At 40.4% G+C, this 15750-nt stretch overlaps 1 protein-coding gene and 1 pseudogene across 1 annotated transcript; both read right to left on the reverse strand.

Moving 5' to 3' along the window:
* Positions 1-24: 24 nt before the first annotated feature.
* Positions 25-6654, reverse strand: LOC121995032 (annotated as a pseudogene).
* A 7236-nt stretch (positions 6655-13890) lies between these two features.
* LOC121994175 (probable WRKY transcription factor 12) lies at positions 13891-15160 on the reverse strand. Its single transcript, XM_042548302.1, has 4 exons — positions 14805-15160; positions 14665-14729; positions 14416-14583; positions 13891-14289 (listed from the first exon to the last, which is right to left on the reverse strand). Exons 1-4 carry the CDS (start codon positions 15006-15008, stop codon positions 14127-14129), a joined length of 600 nt encoding a protein of 199 aa, XP_042404236.1. The 5' UTR covers positions 15009-15160; the 3' UTR covers positions 13891-14126.
* Between the last annotated feature and the right edge of the window lie 590 nt (positions 15161-15750).

Consider the following 15750-nt stretch of genomic DNA (forward strand, 5'->3'; position numbering starts at 1 on the left):
CAAGTGTGGGAGTGGTCACTGGAAGACGTGTGGCCACTGGAGGAGAGGAAGGAGGTGATGCAAAAGATATGGTGGGAGGTAAAGAATCGTCGAGGGCGAGAGAGAGGAGGTGAATATTGTACTTTAAAATTTTTCTTTACTTTAGTTAAAAATAGAGTACATAGCGGAATAAAAAAGTAAAAAGACAAGGTCATTTTTTACTTGGTTCAGAACCTTTAACAACTCCTACTCTAAGGCTCGTGATCATCGATCGCTTTCATTGAGTAATCCATTAAATGATAGATAAATAGTACAGATGTGAATACAAAGGGCAAGTAATTAAATATACCGATAACATACAATTATAAAAAGAAGTTGCAGGTCGTCGGAGACTTCACGACATCATAGTAGTTGAAGCTTGCACCAGCACAGAAGAAGCGTAGTAGTAAATCAGAAGACCGAAAGTTCTCCTTGGCTCGGAGCTCGAGGGCTTCTTTTATAGCTTTCATTTCGTCAACTAAAAAATCGTTATGTCGACTGAACCCATCCATCGACTGAACTTTCTATCCATTGACAAAACCACAGCTCCTTCCTTGTTTGCTTAGATATGATCCGTTAGATCCCACAAATCTCACCAATTTGTCGACTGATCAACTCTATTCCATAGACTGAATAATTTTTTAACATCTCTTCTTTGATTCGAATCTCCATTAAAACTGAAAATAAGCTATTCCATCGACTGATTCCCTTGATTCGTCGATGGAACTGAATATTCCCTTTTGCATCATGATCGAATCTCATTGCTCTAATCTTTCTTTGATCCATCAAAGATAGTGTAAATAGTGTTAGTACAATAGCACAATATTTTTCCTACAAAATAGAGTTAAAATATATATAATATGCAATATGAAAACTGTAAAAATTGTCTTAATCTCAACTTAGAGTTAAAATATTTCTTTGATCCGAGCAGCCAATCAGTCGCCTTTGACTTCGCCCACCACATTATCCACCAGGAACTTGATTTTCTGACAGAAGGTGGACACTACGACTCAAAACTTGTTTAGGGTCGATCGACCCAATATGACATTGTAGGTCGATGGCGCATCCACTGCGATGAAATTTATGGTTCTGGTCCTCTTGAGAGGTTCCTCTCAGAGCAATATAGCAAGCCAAGTATAGCTGATCGGCAATACTTCATTACCTATGAACTCATATAGCGGGACCGTTATGGGCTGCAATTCGCTCTAATTAATTTACAATTGGTCAAACGTCTTCTTGAAGATGATATTAACTAAGGTACTTATATCCATAAAAGTTCAGTGAATAGTATAATTATCTATTACCGCTTGAATAATCAAGGCATCATCATGAGAGATCTCTACTCCCTCTAGGTCCTGAGGGCCAAAGGTGATCTTTGGTCCCCCGACCTTCTCCTTGCTGCATCTCATAGTATGTATCTCCAATCGTTGGGCGTGTGACTTCCTTGCTTTGTTGGAATCACCGTCGGTTGGTCCTCCGGTAATCATTTTGATTTTGCCCCAAGCGAGATTGCTTCTATTTTCCTCCTCTCGAGTCAAAGGTCGAGCTGGCTCAGCCGAAGCTCAGGCGGGACTTGTATTTCCTCTTCGTTGAGGCTGGCATTGACGCTGCTTGGTTGTTGGTCTCTCTTCTCCCCTTTTCCCGTCTGATCGACGTCGATGATGTCAATCGAGAGAGGGTGAACGACGACGATATCCCGAAGGAACCGATCGGCTTGAAACTGGCCTCAAGTCATAGCAATCCCGTGTGTTGTGCATCGTCAAGCGATGGTATAAGCAGAACAATGGTGTCCATGGTTTGCCTTTCATAGCCTTCAGTCATTCTGCCTCCACATGCTGCACTGCATGGACTCGAGGCTCCTGGTGCAGTTGTGTTGCTCTTGATCGAGGGCCCTTTGGAGGTTGATGGTTGCTTGTCGGTCGTCATTCAAGGGGAGCAATGTGTTCAATGAGCACTTCCTTCCTTCATGCTACTTGAGCCTCCTCCACATTAATATATTCGATGGCACACTTGAGTAGATGATCGAAGTCTTTTAGCAACCTTCGGATGAGCGAGTGAAAGAATTCCTCTTCAGTGAGCCCCTGCAAGAAAGCATTCACCAATACCTCTGGGGTGACCGATGGGATATCCATGGTCACTTAGTTGAACCGCTTGATATAAACTCTCAACACTTCCTTAGGCCCTTGCTTCACAACAAACAAATTAATGCTCGTCTTCTAGTGACAGCAACTGCTGGCAAAATGCTGTAGGAACGCCGCTCGGAAAACCTTAAAGCTGTGAATTGATCCGATCGGCAGTCGTCTGAACCATTGTTACGCTAATCCAGAGAGGGTAGTGAGGAAGACTCGGCACTTCACTTCATCGGTGTACTAATGGAGTGTGTCGTGTTGTCAAACCTGATCAGATAGTCCTCTAGATCGGTTGTCTCATTGTATTCCCAGATCGTCAATGGAATATAATGTCAGTATAGTGGGTCATCCATGATCCCTTGAGAGAACTATCGGTTGATCTGTTCGGAAGAATCATCGATCCTTGGTGCCTTTCCCTTTTGCTTGTCCCGGATGGGTGCGTCGTCCAAGGAAGATCCTTGCTCCCTTTCCGCTTAGCCTTGTTCCTCTTAAGGAGTGTGGAACAACATCCGATGAAAGGGAATCGGCGCATTTGGCGCATCCCTATATGTGTCAATCGACTTCTTGTTCTACCCCTAAACGGATATATTTTTCGCTCGATCTCTGTAGTCGGACTGCTGTCCCACTACTGATGTTGCGGGTTCATTTGTTTGGCGCTCGACTATCACCTGCTATTGCTGCTCCACCATTTTGGTCGCCCGAGCTTGTATCAACATATCTAACTCCTCCTCGCCAGTGTCACTGTTGTGAGTCATCCAGTGTCCTCCATATCCATATCTCAGATGCAAGTTACTTTCCCACAGACAACGCCAATATGATCCTATCCTAAAATGATGAAGATGGCTGGCTAGGGATGTGGCTCCTCGGTTGACCGCGTGAAGACTCCGCTCTGCTCTGCAACACAAAGAACGTCAATGCAGGCCAGGGAAAGGGTCCTTGACATTGACCATCTGACACTCAAGTCAATCATCGAAAAAATATAAAGACGGCGGAGCAACATAGCAGCAACGAGAGAGCACTTATAACATATAACACATACCTCCACCAGTGCATGGACACCCCTTTATATAACACTCTAATGGGTGGCGTACACACTTCTCAAGGAGTGGGTATATTTTTTCAACTATCCTATGAAAAGGCATGTCAGGAAAGTATCTCTGATACCATACCTTAATAGGACGTGCAAATCTCTAACATGACAGTAAAAGTTTTCGTCATACGATTTGTCTGTTGACCATGCCCTATTGTCAGCAGCATTACCTTCTAGAGGGATATTATGAGTGATACTATCCAAAAGTAGGAAGGTTGAAAACTAAGGATGTGGTGGCTTTGCTAACCGACTGAAGACCTCGCTCCACTTTGCAAAACAAGTAACGTCGGTGCCAAGCCAGGGAAGGAATCCATGGTGTTGGCCCTCTGACGCTCAAGTCAATCACCGGAATGTGGAGAAGTGGAGCAACTGTAGAGCTATACGCAAACAGTAGATAACGCGTACCTCCGTCGGTGATAGACCCCCCTTTATATAGAGCCATGGTGGGCGGCATGCACGTTTCTCGAAGCATGGGCACGCTCTCTGATGTCCTATGAAAGGGCATGTCGGGAAAGTACCTCTGACAACATACCTTAATAGGACGTGCATATCCCTAACGAGACAGTAGAAGTTTCCGCCGTACAATTCGTCTGTTGCCCATGCCTCGTGTCAGCGGCACTACCTCCCAAAATGATATAGAGAGATACTATAGTGGTCTCGTTGCTTAGCCGAGTGGGGTAGCCGCTCGACCAGGACTCTGCTTTGTCCATGATCAGGTCTCGCTATTTAGCTGAGCGGGGTAGCCGCTCGACCGAGAGCACTTCGCTTTGGCGACCTCAGTGGCTCTTCCGTGTGGTGACGTATAGTAACATGTCCTCCCGGTTCAGACCAGCTATCTGATCCCTATCAATGTCCTACTACTCCATTTTAAGCGTCGACTGTTTTACATATCATCCCGAGCTGGACGGATGATCTACTCGGACATGTCTCCCGTCGGGTGGGCCCTGACTGCCCGATCGGCCATTGCCATTGTCCTCCATTAGGCCCTTTGGCACTCAGGCGTTGACCACATTGACTTTGACTTCCACCATGGCGGTTGACCCCGTGCCAGGTAGGCCTCCCTCCATCGCCGTATCAATGAGATATGAGAGGCGCCCCACTATTTGACCGAGCGGGAGAGCCGCTCGGTCAAGATTCCCCATCCGGTCAATTGCAACTGCTCTTCTCCATAGTCCCTCTGCTCCGTAGTCCTTCCAATCCGTATAGTATTTAGTTGGTCGGTTGTGGCATCTGATGTTCTTTCTGTAGTAACCTCGGTCGGATGAGCGGTCTACTCAAATGAGTTTCTCAGCCGATTGGACCCCTCATGCTCGATCAGCAATTGGCATCGACTTCCCTTGGTCAATCGTTGGTTTTCTACTGTTAACCGTTTTGACATTGACCATCACGTCGACTGTATTTCTTGCTCCGACTTATCCTTGGTATGCCTCTTTTACCACCGCATCGGTGTTGAAGCAGAGCCTCCTCCTGTTTCTTGCTGCCTGCATTGATGAATTATTCGCGATATCTCTTCTCGAACAAGATCCAACAGGAGGGTGCCTGCGACAAACGCTCCGAACATCAGCATCATGAACACCGAGCTCCGCCCTTTTGTTGACAGAAATCCGGTGACGAGAGGCCTGATCGCCGCGCCAACGGAGTCTGTGCCGTCGATTATAACGGTCACAGTCGCCAGTGCCCGCGAATCGCCTTTGAGCGACTTGTGAGTGCCGAGATCAGCGGAAACAGCAGTGGTTATGAGAGCGTAAGGCCCGTTCACGAACAAGCCAGTGATCATCATCAGCGCGATGTTGATTGTCTTCGATATGCCTCCGTATTTGCGGTAGATGTAGAGCGACGGAATCGCAGAATGTGGCCGCCGTGGTGGCCCTGGCATTCAGTGGTCCGACATGCAGGTGGCGAGGATTCCGCCGACGATCCCTCCCACATCGAAAAGGGTCGAAAGTTTTCCAGCAGATTTGACGGAAAGGTATTCTCCTCCAATAGCTTCGACAATGGAAATACACCATTTTTAAGAACAATTCAACTGAGATTTGTAATTGTAAGAACGATGGAAGAACTGGAATTATAAACTATTACCTGTCTGACTGAGGTAAAATGGCTACCAGTATAAGAATGTGTAAGCTACGAGCTTGGAGAAGAAGAGGCAGAGTGCGAAAGGTATGACGCCTGGTATCGAGCATGCCTTCAAAATTCCCACTGCGCTTCCTCTGTCCTCTGTCCTCTGTTTCTGTCTCCTACCATCGCACCGCCTCCTCGTCTCGAACGGCGTTCTTCTCGTGGCATCGACCATTTCTGAAGTCGACATCTTCTGGTTAGGCAGGAGGCAGACAAGAAGAAGAAGACCAGAACGCCGCCAGCCGCTATGAGAACCCCCGGCAAAATGAACGACCACCCCCAACCGTACTGCAGCACGCTGGCTGCGAGCAGCGACGCGCTGATGTTGCCGATGAAGGTGTGGGCGTTCCATATGCCCATGATGAAACCCCTCTTCCGTTCCCCGAACCAATTCACCACCACCGCTACCACCGACGGCCACCCGGTCGACTGGAGCAATCCGGCGATAATCATCATGGCAAGGTATAATCCGAAGGCGTGGATGTTCCAGAAGTACCCCCATCCCGAACGGTGCGACGAAGGCGCCGCTCCCGATCATTCCGAAGGCGAGGAAGAGGCGGAGGTCGAGGCCGTCGCCGAGGTGGCCGACAGCGTACATGCCGACAGAATAGCAAGCGAGGAACGCGACGTCGATCTCGCCGAGCCTGGCCATGCCGTCCGTCCCGTTGAAGGGCGGCCACCCGTTGCCGCAGCTGTGCGGTCCGCCGGGGGACCGTTCGGCTTCGACGAAGAATAGGCCGAGCGGCCAGGGGCGAGGAGGCTGGAAAGAGGGGTGGGCCTTGGGATCCAACACGCTCTTGATGATGCTAGGCAACTTGCGGGAGGCCTGGTAGCAGGCGTATGCGACGAAGGTGAGGGCCAGGACGAGGCCGCGGTGGCTTTGCTGCTGCACTCCTTTCCGCCTCCCACGCAGCGGAGGAGGCTGAGACCAGGCGGCTCCGACCCATTGTATTCTCTCAGGAGTCAAAAAGATCCGATGTTTTTCATGCCTAGGGGACAAAAAATCGATCTTTTCCTCAGACCGCGGACGGGGTAGATGGTTGAAGGAGAGGGCCGAGAGACTGATTTGGTCCGTAAAAATTGAATGATGGGCCAATGCGATTTATGCGTGATCTAATCTAATTGGCCCGTTAACAAGGTTGCAGTGTTAAGCCCGACTCGATACGTATTTGGCAGGAGGATGTTAGGATATAGAGCAATCAGGCAGTAACAGTTCAGATCCTCTATCTCGAGATTCTCGTGTCCCCATGTCTCTTCATCAATCAGACGGTCATTGTAATCTCGTGATGTGCATTGCATCTTTGAGATGTGATCTAATCTGTCCGATCAACGAGGGGACATGGGGACACAGGAATCTCGGGACAGAGGATCTGAACTTAGACAGTAGTCAGCAGACGGTGTCGTCAGAACTGATGGGCCTCTAAATCCCATCTCCTACCTCCTTGATCCGACCCCGGTTCAAAATCAACAGTTTAATGGTTTAAAATCATCAATTTGATAATTTTTTTACGATCATTAACTTTAATCGTTCAAGATAATTACTATTTATGGTTCGGAATTGTTAATTCATGATTTGTGCACAGTTTGTTAAGATTCACTATTCAGGCACAGTTTGTCATAGTTAGTCATTATTCAAGATTATTATATAAAAATAATTATAAATTATAAATTTATAAAAAAAAATAAAATTATCTAAATATCCCCTTAAGGTATAAAGGAATCAAAGTTGTTTCCTTATATTTTTATCCTTTTACCTTATGAAGTGACATTGTTATTCACTTTCATTTCTTGTTTCTATAGTATTTATTTCTTCGGTATCAAATTCTTACTTTGTCATCTGAAAGTTATATTCGTTGGATTCTTTTTTCGGCTCTACTCCAATCGTCAAGTAATGTTTGACCTTCCAACGAGTTGATAGACAAAATCGAGTCGGTAATCTTGCTGCTAGGATTGAACATTTGTTTCATAGCAACTGTTGACACTAGACAAATTAAAATTTTTTTGATGATCATGAAGAAGACAAAAAAAACTTTGAGTCTATGTAACCATCACTTTAGAACATCGAAATATATTTCTCTATTTATTATTAAAATTAAAAAAAATCATTAAATAATTCTCAAGTTTTTGTGTGAAGCTTAAGAATTCTCATGGAGATTTCGTCCGTTATTTTAATAAAATTCTTATTTTTGTAAGTTTTAAATTAATGTTACTAGTATTTTATATTTCAGAAATATTATGTATTCCATATTTTATACTATATTCTTTATAAATAACATATAATTAATTTCTAATATTATATACAATATTATTTGAATTAAGAGAAGAAAACTCTTTAAATATAATTAAAGTGTCATAATACAAATCTAACATTTATGGTAAAACTTATCATTTATAGCTAGGGTTTAAAATAAATGTAATTAAATAAATTTTAGAAATATGAAAAAATATATATTTTTCCCATTTCATTTGCATTGCTAATACACAAGAAGATAAAGAATTTATTAGTACTATTTTCATTTAAAACTAATACTATATTATACAAAAAAATTTAAAACTAAATGAGAAGTAGGATAATAAAAATTGAAAAGTTGTTCGGTTGCATTATTAAATACTTTTAAATTTTCACAAATAGTATTACAAATATTCCATGGTTGTGAAAATAAATATATATTAACATTATTAATATTTTATATAAAAAATAAACATAATAATTTTTTATATTAAATTAAATTTATTAACAATTAATATATTGAATTCTAACATGTTGGTACATAATATGGAAACTTTTTAGTTCTCTTTCCATTAATTTTATAAAATTTACCATATTATTTTATTATAAATAGATACAACTATAAATAAGAAATAACATTTCTAATTGGTTCAATATAATTTGCTAAAATTTTTAATACATCTTAAACGCATAAATTTAAAACATGACAAACGCAACAAATATGAAAAAATAAATCACTAATAACAGATTGAAATATAAATTTAAGTTCTTCAATACTAACGGTATTAGAACTAGTATTATCAAATGATATTAAAAATATTTTATGAGTTAATTCATATTCTTTTAAAATTAAATATAATAATTGTGAGATGTTATGAGCATTATGTGATTCATCAAAAATTTTATAAGCTAACAATTTTTTTTGGATATTCTAGAAGTTATTGATTCAATAATAAGTCACACTCATATATGAATATATTTACTAATCATCACTCAAATATCAGATCATAAAGAAATTTTATTATTTAATTTACTAATTATTCAATTAATTTTTTTCTTGTTTTACTAATCTTTTATTATTTTTGTAAGTATAGTTTTAAGAACATGTTTAGTAATGGATTAAGATATTTTTTATAAAAAATCTTCAAAGATGTATTTAGATCCAAAATTAAATAAAAGATGTTCTAGGTAAACAAATCTAGCTAATGTTTTTTTTAATTTATTATTAGAATATAAAAATAAACTAGAATCACTACTTTCACTATTAGAAAATCTAGTGAATTGTGCTTGAGCACGGTCAATTCCTGATTCCATACAGTGCTTCACTTCTACATGTTGTTTCAACGACCTATAGCTGTCGCCGACATGAAATTTATAGGAATCATTACAGTGATTACATTTTACACGTATTTCTCCCAATGGAAAAGTGACTTTATCAAAATATTTAGTGAAAATAGAAGATTTTAAAGAAGAAATTTTATGTGTGTCAAAGTCGGATTCAGAAGTAATTGCATTAGTATTTTCTTATATTTTGGGTGTCGAAGTCGAATTCGAAAGTTGCTCGATCGGTCTCATCATCGATAGATTAAATATTCAGATTCGCTATTTCCTTTTCCCTCCGAGATCGAAACAATGAACCTCCTCATTCTCGGCCTCCCTCTTGCCCTCAATCTCCTTCCATTGTAGTCGAAACTTGGAAGAGGAAGTTGAAGGTGTGGAGAATTGGAGTCGAAAGCGTGTAGAGATTGTAGAATTGAGAATAAGAATAGAAAAAATGTGTGTGAAAATAATGAAATGAGCTCTCTATTTATAGAGTTCGGAGAGTAACAGACATTAAATCATAGTCATTGATAAAAAATAATTAAATGAAATTAATCATTGAATAAAATATTCAAAAAAAAACCTTTTTTTTTATCCCAATGGTCGTTAACTGCTAGTTCTAATTGCTAGTTCTAACAGTCCAAAAAGAAAAAAAAAAAAATTTGAACCGTCGCTTAACTACCGATAGGTAGTTTTTGAAGGGGATGAACTGGAATTGGATCAATGGGTACCCGGTCTGTTGAATCGGAACTGGGTCAACGGGTACCCAACTCATTGATTCGGTTTCAGATCTAGATCGGATCTGGTTCCGAATCCAACCAGGGGTCAGGTTGGGCTTGCTACGAATCCGGCCCGAGGTCAGCCCTATCTCCTCCTCCTCCTCCCTTTCTCTGTATGTATAAAACCTCCTCCCTTTCTCTGTATGTATAAAAATAAAATCGTCACCTCTGTGATTCTTGCAAATAGTTCCCCCACTTTCTAAAAGAGTGATAAATCAGGAAAAAATTTATCCCATAATAACAGCCCATCAAAGAGGGATTAAAAAAATAAACAAGTATTACACCTCCATAGAAAATCGATCCGATATATTGATAGTAACATCTTTACCAAAACAAACTGTGTTAGCCCGTGATCTCTCTTCATGATAGCTCTGCTTGGAGTACAACACCTCCGACACACATACACACCAATTCCATCTGTGCCTGGCAGATCCCTGTACTTCACTTTAATTCCCCAGCTTTCTCTCTCTCTCTCTCTCTCATTCTTTTACAATTTTTTGTTTTGTTTTTTTTGTTATTGCCTTAGTGGCCACTGAGTAGGCACAACTCATTCTTCAGAAATAATTACTGAAAAATGGATTATGGAGTTATGTGCCAAACCGTGGAGTTTAATTAGATATTTTGCGTGTGAGAGCGAGAACGTACACATGGAAAATTAGAGTTTTGGACGGACGGAGAAGAGAAGACAGGAGTGGAAAGAGAGTTCGATGAGAGCTCGACTTGCTCCTCGCTTGTAGTTTCGGACAGTCAATCGTGTGTGTGACTAATATTATTGGAAGAAGTTTAATCGTGCTATTTTTTTTATAATTTAAGTGCTCGAATTTTACTTAATAGTGAATAACTTCCTTTTTAATTCTTCTTATATTCCTTTGAATACTTTATTATTATTATTTTTTTTATATAATCTATATATTCAAGTTTTCAGTCCGACTAAATTTCTTTGTCACCCAACAGTTGATTTTATTACTTTTTGTTGGTGATGTATAGCTCCTCCCGCTTTTTGCCATAGCACCAAACTCTGAGGGTACAGAATACTTTATTAATTTGAGTAAAAATGTGATATTGTAGCGATTCAATATCATTGGTCCCATATTTAGATATAAGTAAATAAATCATGATAGATATTTTAGTCTAGTGCAATGGTCCTTTATATAGAAACATCCAACGAGATATTTTTAAAATCATTGAGAATTGATCTCATGATCTATTGAAGCAAATACTCATGTAGGTATGAACTGTGTCAATATGTGGGGCTAGAATATTTTATTAATTGATAACAAAAAGATGAAATTGTCACCTCGATGACCCCGCACTGTCTAGAAGGGAGATAAATCACGAAGATCTCACCCAGTGATAACAGCGCATGTAAGGAGGGGTAATACTCCTTATATAAACCAACTATCCAACCATATGGGAGCCGATGTACTTAATTAATATGGTAAAAGATGATTCGCTCATTCAAACATCTCGTGAAATACTTAATCAATGGTAGCAAAAGATGGAATCCGTCACCCCAGTGGTCTCATACAGTCGACCACACGACCATCTGTTAAGAGGTAAATCGGGATGTTGGAGGGCTTTTTTTCTCGTCTTTACCAATTAATTCGAATCTTTATCCTATAATAGTAACTCTACTCCGCATTAGCCAACTCAACTTAATTAATGGTGGCAAAAGTTGAATACGCTCGCCCCAGCGCCCCCGCCAACCCGTCCCAAGACCAACACGGAGGAGGTAAATCACGGCGGCTACTAGCCTTTGGAATAGTGACTAGCACATAAGGGAGACATTTACCTCGGTTTTACCAAGATTTGAACCTTATACCTCATGATGACAACACCTCATGCGCTAGCCACTAGACCCATCCGAGGGACAACTCAACCTAATTAATGGTGGCAAAAGGCGAATATGCTCGCCCCCAGCGCCCCCGCCAACCCGTCCCAGGGCCAACACGGAGGAGGTAAATCACGGGCGGCTATTAGTTTTTGAATAATGACTAGCACATAAGGGAGACATTTATCTCGGCTTTCCGAGATTCGAACCTCAGACCTCATGGTGGCAACACCTCATACGCTAGCCTCTAGACTCATCCGAAGAGACACAACTCAACTTAATTAATGTGGCAAGAAGGCGATTCGCTCGCGCCCCAGCGCCCCCGCCAACCCGTCCCTAGGCCAACACGGAGGAGGTAAATCACGGGTGGCTACTAGCCATTAGTGCAAATGGCCAAGACATGGGGGAGGTTATGCTCGGTCACGCCGAGTTTCGACCCCAAAACCTCATGTGACAACACCCCATATCTTAATCATCGCACCGCCCCGAGGAGACATCTCAACTTAATTAATGCACTATACATTCATGGAGGTTAATTTTTATTATTTTACTTTAACGGTAAATGGACCATATCTAATATACTACGAGACACCTCTTGTGACACATTGTAATAATTTTTTTAGATTCGACAGTATAAAGTAGTAGTCTCGTCATGGATGAAGTTTCTTGATCCAAATTTGTGCACTTCAACAAAGGGATTCCTAGCTATGAACTTGATCCTATTTGAAATTAAAGGAGATAAAATATTGGGCATGTGGTTCTGATATTAACGGTAAAATGTCTCTACATTGGAAATCGAAGATGTTGTGTGATCCTACGTGTCAAAAATAGAAAGTAGAGGAAAAAATATCAACAACCTATTTAGGGGGTTCCTCGGTACAGATACTCTGACATTCAAGTCAAATAGGTGTCTGAGAGGAAATATAATAATAGTGAAGAATAATGGAATCTGGGTGCCTTAAGTTGAGTAGTGTAGTGTTTGCGTTAGTATTAACATACCTGTGCCCCTGCGCCCATAGATGGAGACTCTCTTTTATACTATTAATTTTACTGTTTGCACAAAACTCAAAGTATTGCCAAAAAAGGACTGACCCTTCTAACACTATGACAACTTTCCAAAAAAGGGTCAACCATGTCTGTGTTTTGTAGAGTAGAAGCTTCCTCACACAAACAACACAGGAAAATATTCTCTTGATTCTCTGACGACCGTTACATAAAATACCAAAAAAGAATATTAGGTCGTTGGGTTGATAGACCTTCGACATGGTGAGTCGATCAACTGACTGAGTCCTCCTTTGTAGTTTGATCGACCTCCACTCATGGATGGGATCGAGTCGGCTAAAGAATGACAACCTTCTCAAACGTTTAGTCTTCGCTCTGTCGTTATACAATTGTGTGTAAAGAGTTTGATTCGATCGAGCCATGCGTCCAGCATGTCCAATCGAACCTTTGGTCTGGCTGGCCTGAACACTCAGCGAAGACACCTGAATCATCTCTAAATGTCACTGATACAGCTCAAGGTTTCTTCGACTCTGAGGGATTCGAGATCCAATCGACTAGATCACTCGGCTGAACCAAATGATTTTGCTAACTCTGAATGTTGACTTCTTTTTAACTTTGATCATCACGTCAACCGGCCTTCTCAACTTCGATCCCGACCCAGAACCCCACCTTATTTGCCGTATCAAAACTTCTTTTCTATTCATGTTGATACATGCCTTTAAGGATGAGCATCTATATTCCAAAATCGATAAACTAAACCAAGCTAACTGATCTAAATAAAATAAAAGGTTTAATTGATCAGTTTAGTTTTAATTTCAATTAACTTCTATTTGAATTTTTTTTCAAACAATTAAAACAATTTCGAATTGTTAAGATTTTAATTTATTTTTGAGGTAAGATTAAATCTCTCTCGATAATATTAATAAATATAAATTTAAACCACATATGACTTTTGACTTAATTAGAAACCTTTTACATTTTATTCCCTTGTCATTCGAACAGACAATTTTCAGTACAAATATAAATAAAAATATTAATTTCCATTGTTAACATAACCTTAGATTTAATTTTTTCATACCAAAATATTTTGGTTCGATTTTTATTTTCCTCATGAAATTGATAAATGGAACCATGCCTTCTACAACTCTAATTGTACCCTAGAGAAATTCATCTAATTAATCTTGATTGTACAATATTAGCTGAACTTTAAAGAAAGCATCTAGCTAGCTAGGTGCATCTTCCAAATTAATTATCGATCGCTGTAATTAAGTTCACAAACCATCTTTTTAACCTTCCAAATTATGTAAACAACTAGCTAAAGAATTATCAAGTAGGTTTGATCTTCAAATGAGCGTAATATTCCACAACATATATATAACACAAATAATTAGTTGAATTGATCAATAATTAATACAAGCCAGCTCCTCACTCAATTCCATGTCCCTAAACAAAAGACATATTCAGAAACATGCATTATTATTCATAGCAGAAAAGTATTATTTTTTTTCCTTTTCTTTCGTAATCAAGAAAACTCCGAAAACACTAGTGATTAAATTGGGACTTAATTTAAGTTATTAATTATGAGACAATTAAACTCGATCCGTGTGCCTTAAAATGAGCTGAAGCATTCATGTTCCGAAGAGTTGGCATCGTCACAAGGAGAATGAGTGTGCCTTCCCTCGTACGTCGTGATCACCATTCGACAATCTTCCGACAATCTCTCCACCCTCTTCTTCACGCGACAGTTGCTGTGGGTGCAACGATAATAACTTCTGCTCGATCGCAAATTCATAACTAATTAACCATTAATCCATGTTGAATTCGATCTATTTATGTTTCAAATCAAATTAAGATGCATGTGTATAGATACACACATACATACGTACGTACATATATACCTTGGATGAAGACTATTTTTGACAACTTTTTGGCCGTATTTCCGCCACTTGTAGCCATCGTCGAGCACATCGACATCACTTCTAGTCTGGAAGCAAAACCTCGGCTCCCTCATCTTCCTCCTCACTTTCACCTTTCCCTTATCCATGGAGTTCGAAGTGCTCCTCCACCTACGTGTGCATGCACAGATCAGCTAGTAAGAGAAATTAGAATCATCGATCGATCAATATCCGGCCCCTTATATACAATACCATGAATTGGCACCATCTCTGCAAGAGCTCTGATCATGGTGAGCTTTCAGGTCCGAAGTACCTACCTATTCACTAACTGCGTGAGGAACATCGATCGAACGATTGTGTATATATAGTTGAGACTGATGATATATGTGTACCTCTTCGTTGCTGCTGGCGGCGGCGGCGGGGTTGGAGAAAGGAGAAGGCTGATCAGTGGACAGCAGGAATGGAGTGCTGCTTGCTTGCGGTGGAAGTAGAAACCCTAGATCTTGGAGGGTGTCCTTGCTTGCGGGGTGCCCTAGTTCCACCACAGAGGGGGCTGAGGGGGGAGGGAGGTAGCAGCGTGAGGCACCTCCTTCCATGGATCAGCTGCAAAGATAGAGATCCCTTAGCTAGCTCGCAGCAACCCCCCTTACTCTTCTTATTGCTTTACGAATTAATACACATCCATTTCATGGTGTGGGGCACTAAGGGGAAGGGGGAATTAACTGACAAATGTCGGCTAATTGTTGGTTACGTTGATTAATTTTGTTTCTTCAACTTCAGATTTATAGAGTTTGTCGGATACAGAGTAAATGCATCGATGATGAGCAATTTGTTTACATAATAATAATTATTAACTTTTATCAGGTAGCAAGCGAATCTAACTCGAAGATGTACACACTCATTGCGAAAAGGAGGATAAGACTGAGAAAAGGAGAAAAGCTCGCTTCCAATTGCATAATGAAGCACAAAATATATATATATATATATATAATTGAATACCGCACAGAAAGGGTTTGTCTTATTCAATCATGAAATATAAGCGTACACTGAAACTGAAACTGAAACGTATGCACCAACTCATCATGTCTGAGCTTGCACTACAAACATATTTAATGTTTGTTGAATGTGTATTTCAGATTAATTTAAAGATACTTCGGTCGGCAAATTAAACCGCCCCTCAATCATTTTTTCGAATTGATTCATATTATGGCCTTGTGTCACTGTCCTGCGTTGTGACTGATTAATTATTACAAGGAGAAAGACGAAAAAAAACAGTTAGGGTTTCATGTCATAAAGCTGTAAAACCTGGCTATTTCGTGTTGTCACTGTATTTCGTAT

The sequence above is a fragment of the Zingiber officinale genome, chromosome 6A, assembly GCF_018446385.1.
Source record: "Zingiber officinale cultivar Zhangliang chromosome 6A, Zo_v1.1, whole genome shotgun sequence".
Lineage (NCBI taxonomy): Eukaryota > Viridiplantae > Streptophyta > Magnoliopsida > Zingiberales > Zingiberaceae > Zingiber > Zingiber officinale.

Coding starts and splice junctions, on each gene's coding strand:
- LOC121994175 (XM_042548302.1), bottom strand. CDS start 15,008: ATGGAAGGAGGTGCCTCACGCTGCTACCTCCCTCCCCCCTCAGCCCCC. Junction 14,584..14,664: donor AGAGATGGTGCCAATTCATG/GTATTGTATATA, acceptor ATGCACACGTAG/GTGGAGGAGCACTTCGAACT. Junction 14,290..14,415: donor AAAAATAGTCTTCATCCAAG/GTATATATGTAC, acceptor GCGATCGAGCAG/AAGTTATTATCGTTGCACCC.